The 16,571-nt window shown below is 47.9% G+C and overlaps 1 protein-coding gene across 2 annotated transcripts in view; it reads right to left on the bottom strand.

Moving 5' to 3' along the window:
- LOC144122041 (clathrin heavy chain 1-like) overlaps positions 1-16,571 on the bottom strand; it is a 33,394-nt gene that overhangs the window by 12,359 nt on the left and 4,464 nt on the right. For both annotated transcript variants that reach the window (XM_077655558.1, XM_077655557.1), the window contains exons 4-6: positions 10,644-10,796; positions 9,876-9,994; positions 1,196-1,489 (exon numbers count right to left, since the gene is read on the bottom strand). In XM_077655558.1, coding sequence (XP_077511684.1) covers positions 1,196-1,489; positions 9,876-9,994; positions 10,644-10,796 — 566 coding nt within the window. The remainder of the gene's footprint in view (positions 1-1,195; positions 1,490-9,875; positions 9,995-10,643; positions 10,797-16,571) is intronic.

Below are 16,571 nucleotides of genomic sequence, written 5' to 3'. Positions count from 1 at the left end.
AGAAATAGGTAAAGATGAGAAAGAGGTCCCCTGCTTAACAACCAATCACCGCACTACCAAGTTACAGGGGTAAGGCAACAAACTCCTTTCACCTACCATGCAGAAAACAGATGATGCAATATAGGTACTCATTTTAAAATCGGAGCACCAAACAGATGCTGATCAAAAGTGAGACAGACACAGATGCATGATTGTGTGTGCGTGTTTTCTTTTATTTTGCACAACTATCTTAAGTTGATCTATCGTGATCTCTGAACTAGGCATGCCCCTTGCACAACCGTTTGCAAGACAGTGCAGTATTCGCCATTGCTACGTTATGTCACAGCTCAATCACCACTGACTGCTGACTGTGATAGAACTGTGATCAACGACTACCCAAAGAAAACGCTGGTCAATGAGGAAAAATGTGAAAAAAAATGAGGAAATTATTGCCAGAGGCACAACTCAGCTAAGTCTTGAGCAGGCAGGGTAGAAATTTGGGCTAGTTGACCCTGTCTCGTTCTGTCGTTGTCCTCGTCTGTAGCATTATTCTTTTTTATGATCGTGAGCATGCAAGTTTAAAACCTCTTTATTGTTTCAGGGTTTTGATTACCTTGCCTGTGCCCTGCCTACATGGCAGAAGACATGCTGAGCACGTGGTTTCCCAAGCATGGCAGACCATAAACAGTTACAGAGAAGAGAGGTGCTTGAACATGCAAAGAGAATGTTTCCTCCCAAAGCGGATGCAGAGGGCACAAACAAGTAGTTGATACAGACAACGTGGTGGCTTGAAAAAGTGTGAAGACACAGATTAGTGCACAGTGTTTCCAACACTGCACTCGCCACATCTTTCAAAGAGCCAAATATATCATTCAAATGCAGGGAACTAACAATTCTGAGCACTCACTGGCAATTTGAAGAATGTCTGGTGGTTGTTATTTCCCCCACAGCAATGTGCCATGAACGAAGCCTGCATTCCAGATGAGTGTCTACGATCCATAGCAGAAAGTCATTTTCCCCTCCTTAGTTACTAATAGGAACAGTGCAGAGCAGACAAAGAAGAGAACGCAGCTCCTGTGGTGCATGTTCTCTTCCTTCTGTGTCCCCACTAACTATGCTGTCAGGTTAGGAAACTGCCAAACTTGCAATCGTTTCTCTTTCCACATACATTCTGGGCACGCTTTTGAGGTACACCCATCCCGCAGACCAGCCCCACCTGCACACAGACTGGGAAGTCGAACTTGTCGAGCGGGTCGAAGAACTCAAGTGTTTCGGCGATGGGCCCCCGGAGGGCACCGCCAGTGGCCGGGGGTGGCCCCAGCTCGGTCAGGTGTAGGCGACCCTCGGGCCGCTGCCCCGCGGGGCCCCGGTCAGCCAGCAACAGCAGCTGAGACGGATACAGCTGCCCCGTGAACTGGTGCCGGCAAAGATGGGCGCACTGGCCGGGCAGCAGCTGGCCCACCCGCCGCTCCACACTGTACAGTTGCACCAGCCCAGACACCACCTGCTCCTGCAAACCAACATCATTCCCGTTGGCTTGATAGTATGTGGAAGCGGAGAAACGCCAGAGATCTTGGATCATACCAGCTGCAAAAGTCCGCTTCAAAGCCAGGACTATTCTCTGTGGCCACTTCATGGAGCTAGGTTATAAAGTGGAGGCACTAGCTAGGACTTGCCATTTGTTGTCACCTACTTTAGGAGTGCTAAAATGTCTTCCTTTTTTTCATCTTTTAGTTTACCAGTCGGACATAAATGTCAATGAAAATTGTGGCACTGCATCTGTATCAATGATTTTGTCCCCGAGCACAACTGCAGCTGTCAACCATCAATTTCCATTGTTAAGTACAACAGGTTGTTTTACTGCCCACATATATTACAACAGTCAGTTCACTTCTAAGTCTTGGTTAAATCAGAGCACTGTATTTAATTAATACTATATGGGCCCTATGGGGAGTTTCGCAACTGGTGTGATAAGAGAGGCGTGGGCAAAAGCCACTTTGATACAAGTGGACATGTCACTAAAATTAATTTTGGCAATGTAGCTTCCGGTGCTCTTGATGACGATCTTTAATGGCAAAAGGGCAGCTTGGTCAAACAGCACAAAGGCTAACATGCTTTCGATAGGGGTGAATGAATATTCAAAATCGCGCATAGTTTGCAGATACTAGGTATCTGCAATTCGATTTCCACTGTACTTTTACTATTTGAAGCATTGGAGCCTCACAACCATTTGAAAATTATGAAATTCCATATTCCTCTGAACTCGCAACTGAACCCCGTGGCATTTTCAAATGGAGCTCAGTAAAGCTACAGCTTATTGCACCCGTCTTAATTGGCTTGTTCTTTCAGTGTAAAACAGCCGCTAGCACACAGCAAAGGCACACACACATTGATGATAAGCCTTCAATAAAATCAGTGCGCTAAAAGCCATCGAGAATACTACGGCCACTGTGTGCTCGTGGACCGTACCACGACTGGCTTTCAACGCGCTAATAAAGTAAGCGAACGGGCACCAGTGCTTCCATCAATCACAGTGCAGAACGCATGCAAACGGGGCTTGCAGAAGCTGCAGCCCACGTGCATTGTTTCGTGGCAACCACTTTCATCCCGTGCAATTTTAATTTTTTATAAACTAGAAACTGCACATTTTAAGTGGACGACAGAAGCAATGCCCTTGGAGCCAGCCTGTGCGGCTGCATATGGCTGCCCCTTGCACAGCACAACCCGTGAGCTCTCTCGCATGGAGTAGTGCCTTTGGTCCCTTTGGTTTGCAACAGTATCTGAGCATGTGTGGGGCTTGCAGCACAGTGGAAACAATACAGGAGGGCTAATACAGCTACGTCCCATCGAAAATGCTGCAGCCGCTACGGTAGTCCATATCCAGCGTTCTATCTTCACGTGTTGAGAGGGAGAGTTGGTGGGTTGGTCCTGCTTGCATTGTAGCCCAAGCTGCTGCTCTACGTCCATTTTGCGACCGGTCCTGTCGTGTGTTTTGCTAGCAATACAGTCTGGTGCCCAGAGAGCAATCTAGGAGGCAGGTGGGCCACCTAGGCAATGTGAGCTTGCAGCGTCATCACAGCCTACCCGCCGGATAGTGAGCAGACTGCACACCGTGGCAGGTGGCAGTTAAATTAATGACTATCATAAGAGCAGCCTGGGCCGCACAAGGCTGAGAGCACCTGCCATTGCAGGGCAGTGGCGCATCGCTTAACCGCTGCACCATTGTGCCAGGAGGGGTATGAGGATTCCCAGGGATCTATGAATGCAACACAGAGAATGACCTTCTGCCTGTATGGGAATACGTCAACGATTTCAAGCACGTGTCACCACTTAGGATTGGATAACAGCAAAGATGGCTCCGTCGGTGAAAGCTGCCCTGTACCGGATTCGGACTTTCTGCCTGAGATGCGCAGTGTTCCACTCCAGGATTTTCGCGCATCAGTGACGTCTCCAGCATGGGTTATAAAAGAGTGTCCCCAGCGTTACTTCACCAGTGGGCTCGGCGAGGCGGCGGGGATCATGTCACTAACGCAAAAATTCTTGCTTACTGTCCAGGTTAGCAGTGTTTGTTCGTACAGAAATGACGAAAGGTGTCTTGTCGTAATGCCGAGCCCACATGTGGTTTTGACCCTTGCTTATGAGTGTTTCTGTACATCGATGCTATTGCTTTGCGGAGACATTGAGGAAAACCCTGGTCCAGATCCCTCTGTCATGGAAATTCTTCAGCAACTTGTTATAGGCCAGCAAGCTATACGCAGTGACTTGGCCAAAGTTATCAGTAGGCTAGAACAGGCAGAAAAAACTCTTGCGAACTTTGGCGTGCGCGTGAACGAACTCGAGGAAAGCGTGAAAATAATAGCCGCAAAGACAAAGGAAATAGATGGCCTACATGAAAGCTTAGCAGAAGTCCAAGCATCATTGAAATCACAGAGTGCAAGGTTGATTGATCAAGAGGATAGAAGTCGCAGGAGCAATTTGATTGCGTTTGGCATTAAAAAAGAACAAAACGAGACTGCAGAAATATTGCGCCAAAAGGTGATCGACAAAGTTTTCCACAATAAACTTGGACTTACGTGTACTTTTGTTGCCCGCATTCACAGGTTAGGTCGCCGAGGTGCGAATTCACCAGTTATCTTATACTTTCAGGATTACTTAGAAAAACAACAGGTTTGGAGCAGTGTTGGAAAGCTGAAGGGGACCGGAGTGCCTATCCAAAACGATTATTCTGCGGAGACAGTTAAAAGGCGTAAATTACTTTGGCTGAGTGCAAAAAATGAAGTTGATAGTGGCAAAAAGGTTTCCCTTCTGCATGATAAACTCCGTATTGATAACACCTACTACGTGTGGGACGATGCTTCGAATTCACGAGTTCCAGTGCCTATCAGAGGAGGCGAGACTTCTGAAAGATAGTGGTTGCAGGCACAAGCACATGATCTACGCGTGTTGTCCCTTAACGCCAGAAGTATTAAGAACAAAACTGACGTTCTTGTTCTTTCAGAAACATGGCTGCATGATAAAATAAGTACTGACGAGAATATTCCCTCTGGCTATCACATCTTCAGAAGGGATCGCAGTTTAAGGGGCGGGGGTGTTGCTGAAATTGTGAAGTCATTTTTGCGGGTCACTGTCCTCGGCCAAATTCCTGATCATGAAAGTCTGTTTTTAAATGTGTCGTGTTGGTGTTTGACCTTTTTATTATGTGCAGTTTACCGCGCTCCTGACACTGAAATCACATTTCTTGAGAGCTTATATGATCACCTGCTAGCCAAGCGTGAAACTAATATGATTGTGATGGGGGATATCAATTTACTGGGCTTGGACTGGGGGAGTTTAGTTTACGGGACCTGTGTTTCTAGTGATGTAATTATAGACGTCATGTTAGCCTTAAACCTTAACCAAATTGTGTGTGACTGCACCAGTAAAAATGCTCTGTTGGATTTGTTTTTTATTAGTGATTTGTTCTGTAATGGAGAATAGAGAGTTGAAGCTGGTATTTCGGATCACCATTTGCTGTTTTTTTCTTGTCCTACTGATCACGTTAAATCTACACGAAATTTGTCTGTTGCCTATGTCCATGATTTTGATCGCTCTGACGACATTTCTATTATTGACTATTTGGATGATGTGCTGATGTGTACCAATGAAGGCGGCACACACAGCTTATCGGAACGCCTCAAGAAGGGCATTTTATTTTACACCGCAAATTTTGTACCTCGGCGAAAAATTAGAAACAATCATTGGAGCCCCTGGGTGAGTTGTGATATTATGCATGTGAAGTGGAGGCTTAAACGTCTTAGGCGACATCCCTCTTTATCTTCTCAGTATTTGCAGAAATTAAAACATGAATTAGCACAGGCACTGTCTACATCAAAATCCCATTACTTTAAGGTCACCCTTTCCTTCATTGATAAAAACAGATCGGAGCAAATTTTGGCGATACCTTGGTCAACAAAAGGAAGCTTTCAAAGAAATTAGAAGTGAGGATGAGAGCCTTGTCACTGACGTGAAGGATATAGCTCAACAGTTATTTTCAAAGTGTTTTCGGGAGCCTTTCAGATATGGTCGTTGATGCACCCAAACATCGATCCTAACGATTCCCAAGGGTTCTCTCTCTGCTGCGTAAAATAAATATTCGGAAGGGCCATGGTCTGGACGACATTCTAAATGCCTTTTTAAAGCGTTACGCGCTCCAGATCTCGGAGCATCTGGCTAAACTTTTCACTTTGTCTCTTCAAACCAGTGAATTGCCAGAAGATTGGAAGAAGGCTCATGTTGTGCTTCTTCATAAAAAAGGGGACAAGTTACTCGTAACTAATTACCAACCGGTATCTATTATCTCTACATCCTGTAAGCTTTTAGAGCACATCATGGCCGGCTTAATAATTGACTTTTTAAATGAAATAAATATTCTGTCATCTTTTCAGCACGGATTCAGGAAGGGTATGTCGACCATCACTCAACTAGTTACAACTATTGATGATTTTCTTAGAGTGCTGGATAACTCGGGACAAATTGATGTTCTTTTTTTGGATATGGCTAAAGCTTTTGATAAGATGCCTCATTCAAAGCTCCTTTATAAATTACAGTAACTTGGTATTCCGTTTTTATTGAATGGGTCAGAGCATATTTAAGTGGTAGAACTAAGTGTGTTGATGTGAATGGTACTCTTTCTGAATCCCTTCCTGTTACTTCCGGTGCTCCCCAGGGTAGTGTGTTAGGACCTTTGCTGTTTTTAATATATATAAATGATTTAATAGATACCATTCCTCCGTCTGTGTCAATAAGATTGTTTGCAGATGACTGCGTTGTATATAAAAAAATAACATCAATTGGAGACCATCAATTGCTGCAATAATCATTGCTCAAAATATGTCACTGGTGTAAGGAATGGAACATGGATTTAAATGTAGATAAGAGTGTACTTCTCAGAGTTACGAGAAAAAAAAAAAATGTTAGTCATTATCAATATTGCCTTCACCACAGCCACATTAGAGATGTTTCAAAACTTAAATATCCAGGAATTACTCTTAACAACCGATTATATTTCTGAGATCTCTTCAGCCGCTTTCTCTAAGCTTTGTTCCTTGAGACGTAAATTAACACATACTCCTAAAAACATTAAGCTTTTGGCTTACAAAACTTTTGTCGGGTCCAAACTTGAATACGCTTCTGAAATTTGGGACCCGCACAACAAGAAAGATATATCTATCAATTAGAGCTCATCCACAGGAGGGAAGTATGTTTCATTTTTCATAAATATAGAAGGTCTGACTCTCGAACACAGCTCATGAAAGACAATAACATTCCGTTGCTCTGTACATGCAGAAAAGTTAACTGTATTTCTTTCCTTCATAAAATTATAGCTGGTAAGCTTAGCACTTCTCCCCCTTCATTCCTCAGGCACTCCACTGCTCGAAGGACCCGCCATAGTAGGGAGCACTCCTAACAGCCTCTTTTTGCGAAAACAAACGCATTTAAGCACAGTTTTTTCCCTCAAACAATAGCAGATTGGAACGCACTCCCTGAATCAATTTTTAACTCTCCTAACGTGGAACAGGCGCTAAAAACTTTTTTGCTCAACTAAAAAGGAAGAAACTATTTTTTCCCCCTTTTTTCAGTATGTATTTTTGCTCTTTGCTATGTTCATCTTTTTGGTTTCGTTTTTGCTGTGTGCCAAACAAAATGTTTTCACGTGGTGTTGTGATTTGTGTTTTTTCATGCCCCTCCTACTTGGGCCAATGCTGGCCTGCAGTATTTTGAAATAAATAAAAAATAAATAAATTAACCTATTACTCTATCACATCATACCCTTAAAGGGACTATGCAACGAATAAAAAGTGACTTGTAAATGTTTTCAATGCTTAGAAATGATGCTAAGAAGCATTCACCCCAAGTATGAGTCTTCAGAACTGAGCCGGCAATTTATTATGAACTTTTAAAAACCGTGTTTTTCAAAATTCGCGGGCCGATTGGTGTGCTCGTAGTGACCGATTTTGGAACTAAAATCGTGGAACAGAGACGTCACTGTACCATGACGTCGCCAGGCCACCACACGCTCTCATTCGCTGGAGCCACGGCAGCCACGACGTCACGGGCACACTTTCGGTAGCCGTGAAAATCGTCTGCTCGTGCCGCCGCGCAACCCTCTCGGGCAAGCGAGCCAGGGCATTGCCTTCGTGCATATGGTTTCCATTTTCCTCTGCCACCTCCTCCTGTCGGGAGTTCGGGAGCCACTCGCACGGCTCTTCGTGGGCACGCATAAGGCTCGATGCCCATCGCGGCCGTAAAAGCGAGCAGTCGCACCTCGAGGTCCGGGTTTATTACTGCTAATTACCACAGATGACAAGCAAAGAAACCCGACGCGCGCCGCAATCCAGGAAGGAGAAGAGACCGGAGAGATCCCGCCACGCCGCCGACGCTGCTGGTGGGGGCTAGGAGCGACAACCGGAAGTTGCAAAATAAACGTCAGCGGATGACGTATTCATGGGCGAGGCCCAGTCCCAGAGCTGTTCTCTTTATTTTTTTCTGGTGCTCCTCGTGTACGAGTTGAGGGGGGAGAGGAGGAGCACAATTTTTAATCGTCTATATCTTCGCTGTTATTGATGCTAGCTCAAAAATTATTTCTCTGGGGTGACGAGTGATTGAATGCCTATCTCTCGTCTGCTTTACGTAATCTCAATTAATTTATTGCATAGTCCCTTTAAGGTGGAGCGTAAGTGCCCCCTTCATTTTTTTTTTCACAGACGCATTCTTTGAAACAGCGTTTAATTTCAGTTTAACCTACATCTAAGCATATTCGAAATTATTTTATGATATTTTACTCAGCCTGCAACCAATTTTTGCAATTCCTACTCGCTTCACAACCAAAAATTTGATAATCATACACCTCTAGTTTTTGGTATACATATGATGGGGTTGAAGACCCTTGCTTCCAAACATTTTGCCTTAGAGAAAGCACCACATCAGAGAAAAACATTAAAAAACCACCTGGTGGCATTGGCGGTCAAGTCTCACTAATTTTCCAGGTGGTTTTTTAATGATTAAATGTTATCCCATGGGTAAAATCGCATAACCTCGCCACGGCCATACTGAATGCAGCAACTGCCACATCCAATCCAACCATGTTCTCAAAAGCTTTGATTTGAGCATCAGCTATGCCAATGCAACTTCCATTTGGCTTCACACGCTGTTCTTTCTCAACATGACGTTGCTTGCGAGTTGAAGTAGCTATGATACAAAATTCATGTTGCACATGCGCTGGAGAATGGGAATCAGACAGCAGAAGACAGTTTGACGCAAGTGAAAAAATTATTCAAGACTGGTGCAAAGCAGCAACAGCACTCCAGTCGAAGTCAACAAAAAAAGTCAGACCATCGGGAAAAGGTATGCTAGCCAGAACTCAAGGCTTATCAGTGCACAGCCCGCAAACAGATATTTTCATTGCACTCTCTAAAAAAGGGATCCTCAGCACGTTTCTATAGTGCTTACCAAATGAACAGGTGCACCTAATAGCCTGATGAGGCTTATTTGTGTTTTTATTTAGGAAAACCTGCCACCTGAAGGAGGGGGGGGGGGGGGGGGGGGGTGCAACTTATACACTGAAAAATATGGTACATTGAACAGTTCACAAAGTAATATTTGTACAGTACTCTAAATGATACCTCTGCAGGCTGCCAGATATAAAAAAGCCAACCCTACCAACACTGCTTTAGTTGCGTGCTGTGCCCACAGTCGGCTATATAGCTCTGTGTTTTGCTCGTCTCTACCTCTTGGCATGCTTTGAGGCAACCAAGAATAAGAATGGCCCCAGATTGCTGCAACAATAGCTGCCATGAACCCAACAAAGATGTTTACTGATCTGTAGCAGCTTCTCCAATGAAAAATGAGTGCTTCTGAAACAATTATGCATCGTTACCCATCTTTGCCCTCTCATTGCTGTCTGTGGATTGTGCCCAACGGTGTAGCGCTGTACGGATAGTTTGTTGTGAACAGAGAGAACAGCACTTACTTCATCATGCAACTGTTACTTTATAACTGCTTCGCTTCATTTTTTTTATATGGTGTTGATGATGCGGCCATACCATTTGGAATGTCTGAGCATTGCATAGATGCTCAAAACTTGCTGCACCTAGCGCCATCTGTTAGACTGCATGCTAACTACTCAATGAATACTGAAATCAACAGTAAGGCAGTGCAGCACTCGAATGAGCCCCCCCGCCTCAAAAATTTTTATGGCCACGGACTCACTGGGGATCGAGATAGCCCGTGTGACAGGAGTATTACGTAATAGTTGTTTTGCCAAGCCAAGACCATTCCTCCCCAGAATTTCTGGTAGCACAGCCCAGCTAAGGTGCCACACAGAAAGGTGACGAAGAGCAGCATTGCTGAATACTCACTTCTTGAAAAAGCCCTGTGACTGCCAGCCACTTGAGACCTGGGTCTGCGATGTAGCTCACCAGTTCTGTGTTGCGTATGCGCTCATGAAGCGTAAACATGAACACTGGCTGTGTTGGGGCTGGAATCCGGAAACAAACAAAATTCCACCGTATCACAAACAGGCCCCATGCACCCACACAAAGCCAGGAGTTAAAACCTGCATATTGCAGAAGCTGCTAAAGAAACTAGTTGTTCTTACAGCCTGCAATTGTGGCCTGTAAAGGCCATGGCAACCATGACTGTTACTGAAATTGTCAATGAAATGGTTGAGACAACCAATTTATAACTAAGAAATGGGCTTGTTTAATGGGTATACAGTAGATTACCGTAAAGACGAACTCGGATAAGATGAATTTTATGAGAATACTTGGTAGGTCTCCCACAGACCCACTGTTAAAAAAAAAGACTGTAAAACAAACTGGTTCACGTATCGTTCAGTTAAGAGAAACGTCCTTTGGTTAAGATGAACAGAGCCAGGAGCACCACGAGGTTTACCGTAGCTGCCATCACGTCCTTTTGTCACTCATGCTCCGAGTGATGGCAAGTGCGTGCATAGTTGTGGCGTGGGTCTCTGGCCAAATCCACCACTGGCTTCTACAGTGAGCATTAGCATGTTAACATTCCCTGGCCACACTTTTCACCCCAACACCTAGCCTCGCATCTATTATATTATTACAACCCTCTAACTCAGCAACACGCATACAACCAGCTTCCCTTCAATGACTCACCGGAGGAGCAGTCCCAATGGAAGACAGCGTCTCTGGTGACTAGGCCCAGTGTGGACGGGCTGACCCAGGACCAATAGACCAGCTCCCGTTCCAGACGGCTCTTGTGCAGTAGCTTCTTGGTGCGGGTGCTGTACAGGTACAGCGCCGACTGGTCTGCGCCGACACCATGACATGGGAAGAAATGCAGAAGGCTTGAGGGTGCGCAGCTCACTGGTTCATTAAGAACACAGGCAGCAAGGGTCCCAGACTGAGCTCAAGGCTTTGTCTTGAGTGAGCAGTCTAGCAGCTGAGGAGATTTCGAAGGGTCAAGACATGCTGAATTCTAACTCAAAAGGGGACATGGTATGCTGGAGGTTGTCACCACAGAACTAAATAGCAAACAAAGAGCCTGCCCTCATAGCAAGTGCACTTGATGTGCTCTTTCAATTTTGCTTGACTTGCAGTTTAACATTCTGGTAAAAACCAATAAAAAAAACCCCTGACAAAACCAAAAAAATAATGTTATTTTCTGAATGGTGAAAAAAAGGTAAAGTATTTAATTTTATCATAATTACCCGTCTATTATAAATGCTGGACACTTCATCCAGACGGTTAAAAAATTTTCCAGCAAAGTCCTGTAGTGTGTGCTGAATGCAACCAGCCACCCAAGAAAATATTCAATAAAATTGAGATATTGTAACGTGAAGATGTGCACACCAAAAGGGAAAAATATATTTACAGGGAAACAGCTTACAGCCACGCAGCCGAACAACCGGGCACGCGAAGCCCAGCAACAGAAAACGCACTTCGTCCTCTTCGCGTTCCAAGCGCGAGCGCACCAAGCACGAGCGTTCCAAGCACAAGCACAACCGTAGCATAACTCCCGGCGGCAAAAGCACCGTCCCGGTGCTAAGTGGATGATGTAGCAGGCGTGTGGTACGGTTTGAGACGGACTACATGAACGACGTCAGTCAAAGGGCTAGTGGACGACGTCGGAGCATGAAGAGGTGTAATCTCGTAGGTCACGTCGGTCACCTGACGGAGAACTCGATAAGGGCCACTGTACTGACGTAGAAGTTTCTCAGAGAGGCCGACATGGCGAGAAGGAGACCAAAGGAGGACGAGTGAGCCCGGCGGATAGTGTACTGGGCGATGCCGGCGGTCGTAAACTGACTTCTGGTAGGTCTGAGATGCGGTGAGCCGGTCTCGGGCGATTTCACGGGCCATAGTTGCTCGGGAGATGGCGTCACGTGCATACTCTGTGGTCGAGGCAGTAGAACTCGGTAGTAATGTATCCAATGGCAGCGCAGGATGCCGACCAAACAGAAGGTAGAAAGGAGAATAGCCGGTGGTATCATGCCACGACGAATTATAAGCAAATGTTACATAAGGCAAGGCAACGTCCCAATCGCGGTGGTCGGGCGAGACATACATGGATAGCATATCGGTCAGAGTCCTGTTGAGGCGCTCGGTAAGCCCGTTCGTCTGGGGATGGTAAGCTGTAGTGAGCTTATGCTGCGTGCCACAGGACCGGAGGATATCGTCAACTACTCGGGACAAAAAGTAGCGGCCGCGGTCCGTCAGCAATTGGTGTGGAGCGCCGTGGTGAAGGATTACGTTCTGCAATAGGAAGTCGGCGACATCGGTTGCGCAACTTGTTGGTAACGCACGCGTGATAGCGTACCGGGTCGCATAGTCGGTCGCGACAGCAATCCAACGGTTGCCGGAGCAGGACGTCGGGAAAGGTCCGAGAAGGTCGAGTCCAACACGGTAGAATGGTTCGAGAGGTACGTCAATAGGCTGTAGAAGGCCAGCAGGCAACGTTGATGGTCTCTTCCTGTGTTGACAGAGGTCGCAGGAGGCAACGTAACGCCGAACAGAGCGGTACAGACCAGGCCAAAAGAAGCGGCGTCGGACCCGATCGTATGTGCGGGAGACGCCGAGGTGGCCTGCGGTCGGTAGGTCGTGTAGTTCCGCTAGGACAGATGAACGGAGACGCTGGGGAACGACTAGCAGGAGCGGAGGTCCGTCAGGACGAAGGTTGCGGCGGTATAGGACGCCATCCTGAATGACGAACAGTTGCAAGGAAGGATCTCGGCTGGCACAGTTGAGGCGATCAATGAGAATACGCAAAGAAGAGTCTTGTCGCTGCTCGTCCGCGATGTTAACCAGATCGGAGATAGCGAAGAGGCACGGGCCGAGGTCGTTGTCTCCAGGATCAGGCGGCTCTACAGGGTGCCGAGACAGGCAGTCGGCGTCTTGATGGAGACGCCCTGACTTGTAATGAACAGTGTAAGAATACTCTTGGAGGCGCAACGTCCAACGTCCGAGCCGGCCTGTGGGGTCTTTCAGTGAAGACAGCCAACAAAGGGCGTGGTGATCGGTCACTACGGAGAATGGACGGCCAAACAGGTACGGTCGGAACTTAGCTACGGCCCAAACAAGAGCTAGACACTCGCGCTCTGTAATTGAGTAATTTCGCTCAGCTGTAGAAAGGAGGCGGCTGGCATATGCAATAACGCGTTCTTGCCCTTGGTGACGTTGGGCTAGCACGGCGCCAATCCCATAACCGCAGGCGTCTGTGCGAACTTCAGTCGGAGCCGACGGATCAAAATGGGCCAGAATAGGTGGGGAGGTGAGTAAGTCGACTAGCGAAGAAAAGGCCTCCTCTTGGGCAGGGCCCCAGGTAAAAGGGGTGTCTTTCTTTAGAAGGTCGGTCAGGGGGCGAGCGGTGCCGGCAAAATTTTTGATGAAACGGCGGAAGTACGAGCAGAGGCCGACGAAGCTGCGCACATCCGTAGACGACTGGGGAATAGGGAAGTCCTTGACGGCTTTAACTTTAACAGGATCCGGGCGGACACCAGAAGCGTCGACTAGATGTCCGAGAATGGTGAGTTGGCGGCGACCGAATTGACATTTCGACGAATTGAGCTGTAGCCCGGCTCGACGGAAGACAAAAAGAATGCTCGCCAGTCTTTCGAGGTGCGTGGGAAACGTGGGCGAAAAAACCACAACATCGTCGAGGTAACATAGACATGTGGACCATTTAAAGCCGCGAAGCAAGGAGTCCATCATTCTTTCGAAGGTAGCTGGCGCATTACAGAGACCGAATGGCATAACTTTAAACTGATATAAGCCGTCCGGTGTGACGAATGCCGTCTTTTCGCGGTCATTGTCATCAACAGAGATTTGCCAATACCCGGACCGAAGGTCAATTGAAGAGAAAAATTTGGCTCCGTGAAGGCAGTCCAAAGCATCGTCTATTCTTGGGAGTGGATAGACGTCTTTTTTTGTTATGTTGTTTAGGTGCCGGTAATCAACGCAAAAGCGCCAGCTGCCGTCCTTCTTTTTAACCAGCACAACTGGTGAGGCCCAAGGGCTCGACGAGGGCTCTATGATGTCTTTACTGAGCATCTTGTCCACCTCTTGCTGTATGATGGTGCGTTCTGTACTGGACACTCTGTAGGGTCGTCTGTGAATAGGAGCTGCGTCACCGGTGTTGATGCGATGCGTGACCACAGATGTTCGAGCCAAAGGGCGGTCATCGAAGTCAAAGATGTCGCGAAAAGACGACAGAAGATACCGAAGGTCGTGAGCTTGCCCTTGTAAGAGGTCAGCAGCAATCATTTTTGCATATTCATCAGGTGGTGTGGACGTCAGAGTCGCGGCAGTTCGACGAGGGTGGGACGCTTCTCACCGCCGATACGACGCATTCGGCAGCAGGGCACAGCGTGGCGAGCGACATACCTTGTGGGAGCGGCTGAACGTAAGAGGCAAAGTTGAGAACCGGAAGGGACGCTTGATTTGCCGACATGGTGACAACTGTATGCGCAAGGGCAACACTGCGTGTAAAGGGCACATCAGGAACCGGAGTAATGATGTAGTCACCATCGGGAACTGGCGGGACCGAGGAGAAACGGACATAAGTGGCGGCATCGGGGTCCAGGCGGACAAAGTCGGCGGTGCACAGTCGGTGAACAATTGGATCCGGTGGCTCTGAAGGAACAGGTAGAGCGAGTTGAACGATGCTTGTGGCGCAATCTATAAGGGCGGAATGGTCGGTGAGAAAGTCAAGGCCGAGAATGATGTCATGAGGGCAGTGTTCGAGGACAGTGAAGAGCACAGAAGTATGGCGGCCGGCTACTGAAACACGAGCAGTACACATTCCGACGACAATAGACATACCGCCATCTGCAACACGGACCACAGTTGAGGGGGCAGGAGTGAGCACTTTCCTTAGGCGACGGCGAAGACGAGCATTCATGACTGAGACGTGCGCTCCAGTGTCGATCAGAGCGGTAACAGGGACCCCGTCCACGTCGACGTTAAGGATGTTCCGATGAGCATGAAGAGTTAAAGGAGGGTTTTCTGGTCGGGTCGTCAGAGCAGCATCACCCCCAGACGCTGCAGCCATCAGTTTTCCGACCGGGAGCGGGCATGTGGGGCCGGCGACGAAGGGCGGCGAGGTCGGGGCGATGGAGATCGACGGCGCTGAGGTGACGACGAACGGTTGGTAAGCGGGGTCTGAGCGTTGTGGCCAGAAGAGGTCGTTTCCGAGGGCGAGGGAGAGCGGCGGGAAGCGGCTGTAGGTCGAGGACGGACGGCTTCGGCAGTGTCGAGATATGTGGCCAACTCGGGAGCAGTTAAAGCAGATGGGCCTGTCATCAGGTGTTCTCCATTCATCTGGATTGCGGCTGCGTCGAGGGTAGTATGCACGTTCAGAACCGAGCTCCGGGGACATGCGGCGAGCATATGGGGCACTAACTGAGCAAACAGGTTGAATCCCAAGATTGGCAAATTCTTTGCGAACGACAGCCTGTATAAGGGATACTGCTGGAGTACTGTCTGTTGCGGGTGGATGAAACGCAACGGGGGACATTGCCTCTACTTCTTGGCGCACAAGTCGTGTCAGGCTCTCAGATGTCGGCAGACGGCTCGGTGGAGTCGAGTCTACACAGGACGACGTCGCAGTCGTATTCGGCAACCGCGTGAACTGCGGAGAAATTCGGCGGCTCTTCGCTTGTTCGAACCGGCGGCATTCCTTGATGATTGCGTCAACCGTTCCGCAGTCCTTGTATACAAGAAGGTTAAAGGCGTCATCTGCGATGCCTTTGAGCACGTGACCTACTTTGTCGCAGTCTGACATAGTGGCGTCGACTTTCATGCAGAGAGCTAATATGTCCTGAATGTATGATACATAGGACTCTGTGGACGTTTGTGCACGGCATGCGAGCTCCTTCTTCGCAGCGAGCTGACGCCCGAATGGCTTACCAAACAGGTCACAAAGCTTGCGCTTGCAGAGATCCCAGCTGGTGAGTTCATCCTCGTGGGTCTCGAACCATACCCTGGCAGTGCCCGTCAGGTAGAAGATGACGTTGGCCAACTTTAGGGTCGGGTCCCACCTGTTGTGTGTGCTCACGCGCTCGTACATTGCGAGCCAGTCCTCCACGTCGACGCCGTCCGTTCCGTTGAAGGTCCCAGGATCTCTCGGATGGGCAATGATGAACGCCGGGTTGGCGGACGCCGACGGAGCGGCCCCTTCGCTGGTCATGGTTGAAGAGCCAGCGAGCTGACGACCGCTGCGAAGTTCCGTGCTTGCTGTGGCTGTACCCAGCACCTCCACCAATAATGTAACGTGAAGATGTGCACACCAAAAGGGAAAAATATATTTACAGGGAAACAGCTTACAGCCACGCAGCCGAACAACCGGGCACGCGAAGCCCAGCAACAGAAAACGCACTTCGTCCTCTTCGCGTTCCAAGCGCGAGCGCACCAAGCACGAGCGTTCCAAGCACAAGCACAACCGTAGCAATATTAAATCTACAAAAACTACAACACAACACAGTTTTCACATCAAGATAGCACAATATGAAGTGCAGAATGCTTGTAATAAGGAAGAAAATACAGCGAAAAATGTGAAAAACTGGTAGGTACCAAATACTGAGAGTA

This window comes from Amblyomma americanum, chromosome 2 (assembly GCF_052857255.1).
Source record: "Amblyomma americanum isolate KBUSLIRL-KWMA chromosome 2, ASM5285725v1, whole genome shotgun sequence".
NCBI classification, from domain to species: Eukaryota; Metazoa; Arthropoda; class Arachnida; order Ixodida; family Ixodidae; genus Amblyomma; species Amblyomma americanum.
Note: the sequence above shows the minus strand (reverse complement) of the source record. Positions and strands in the feature narration are given on the sequence as shown.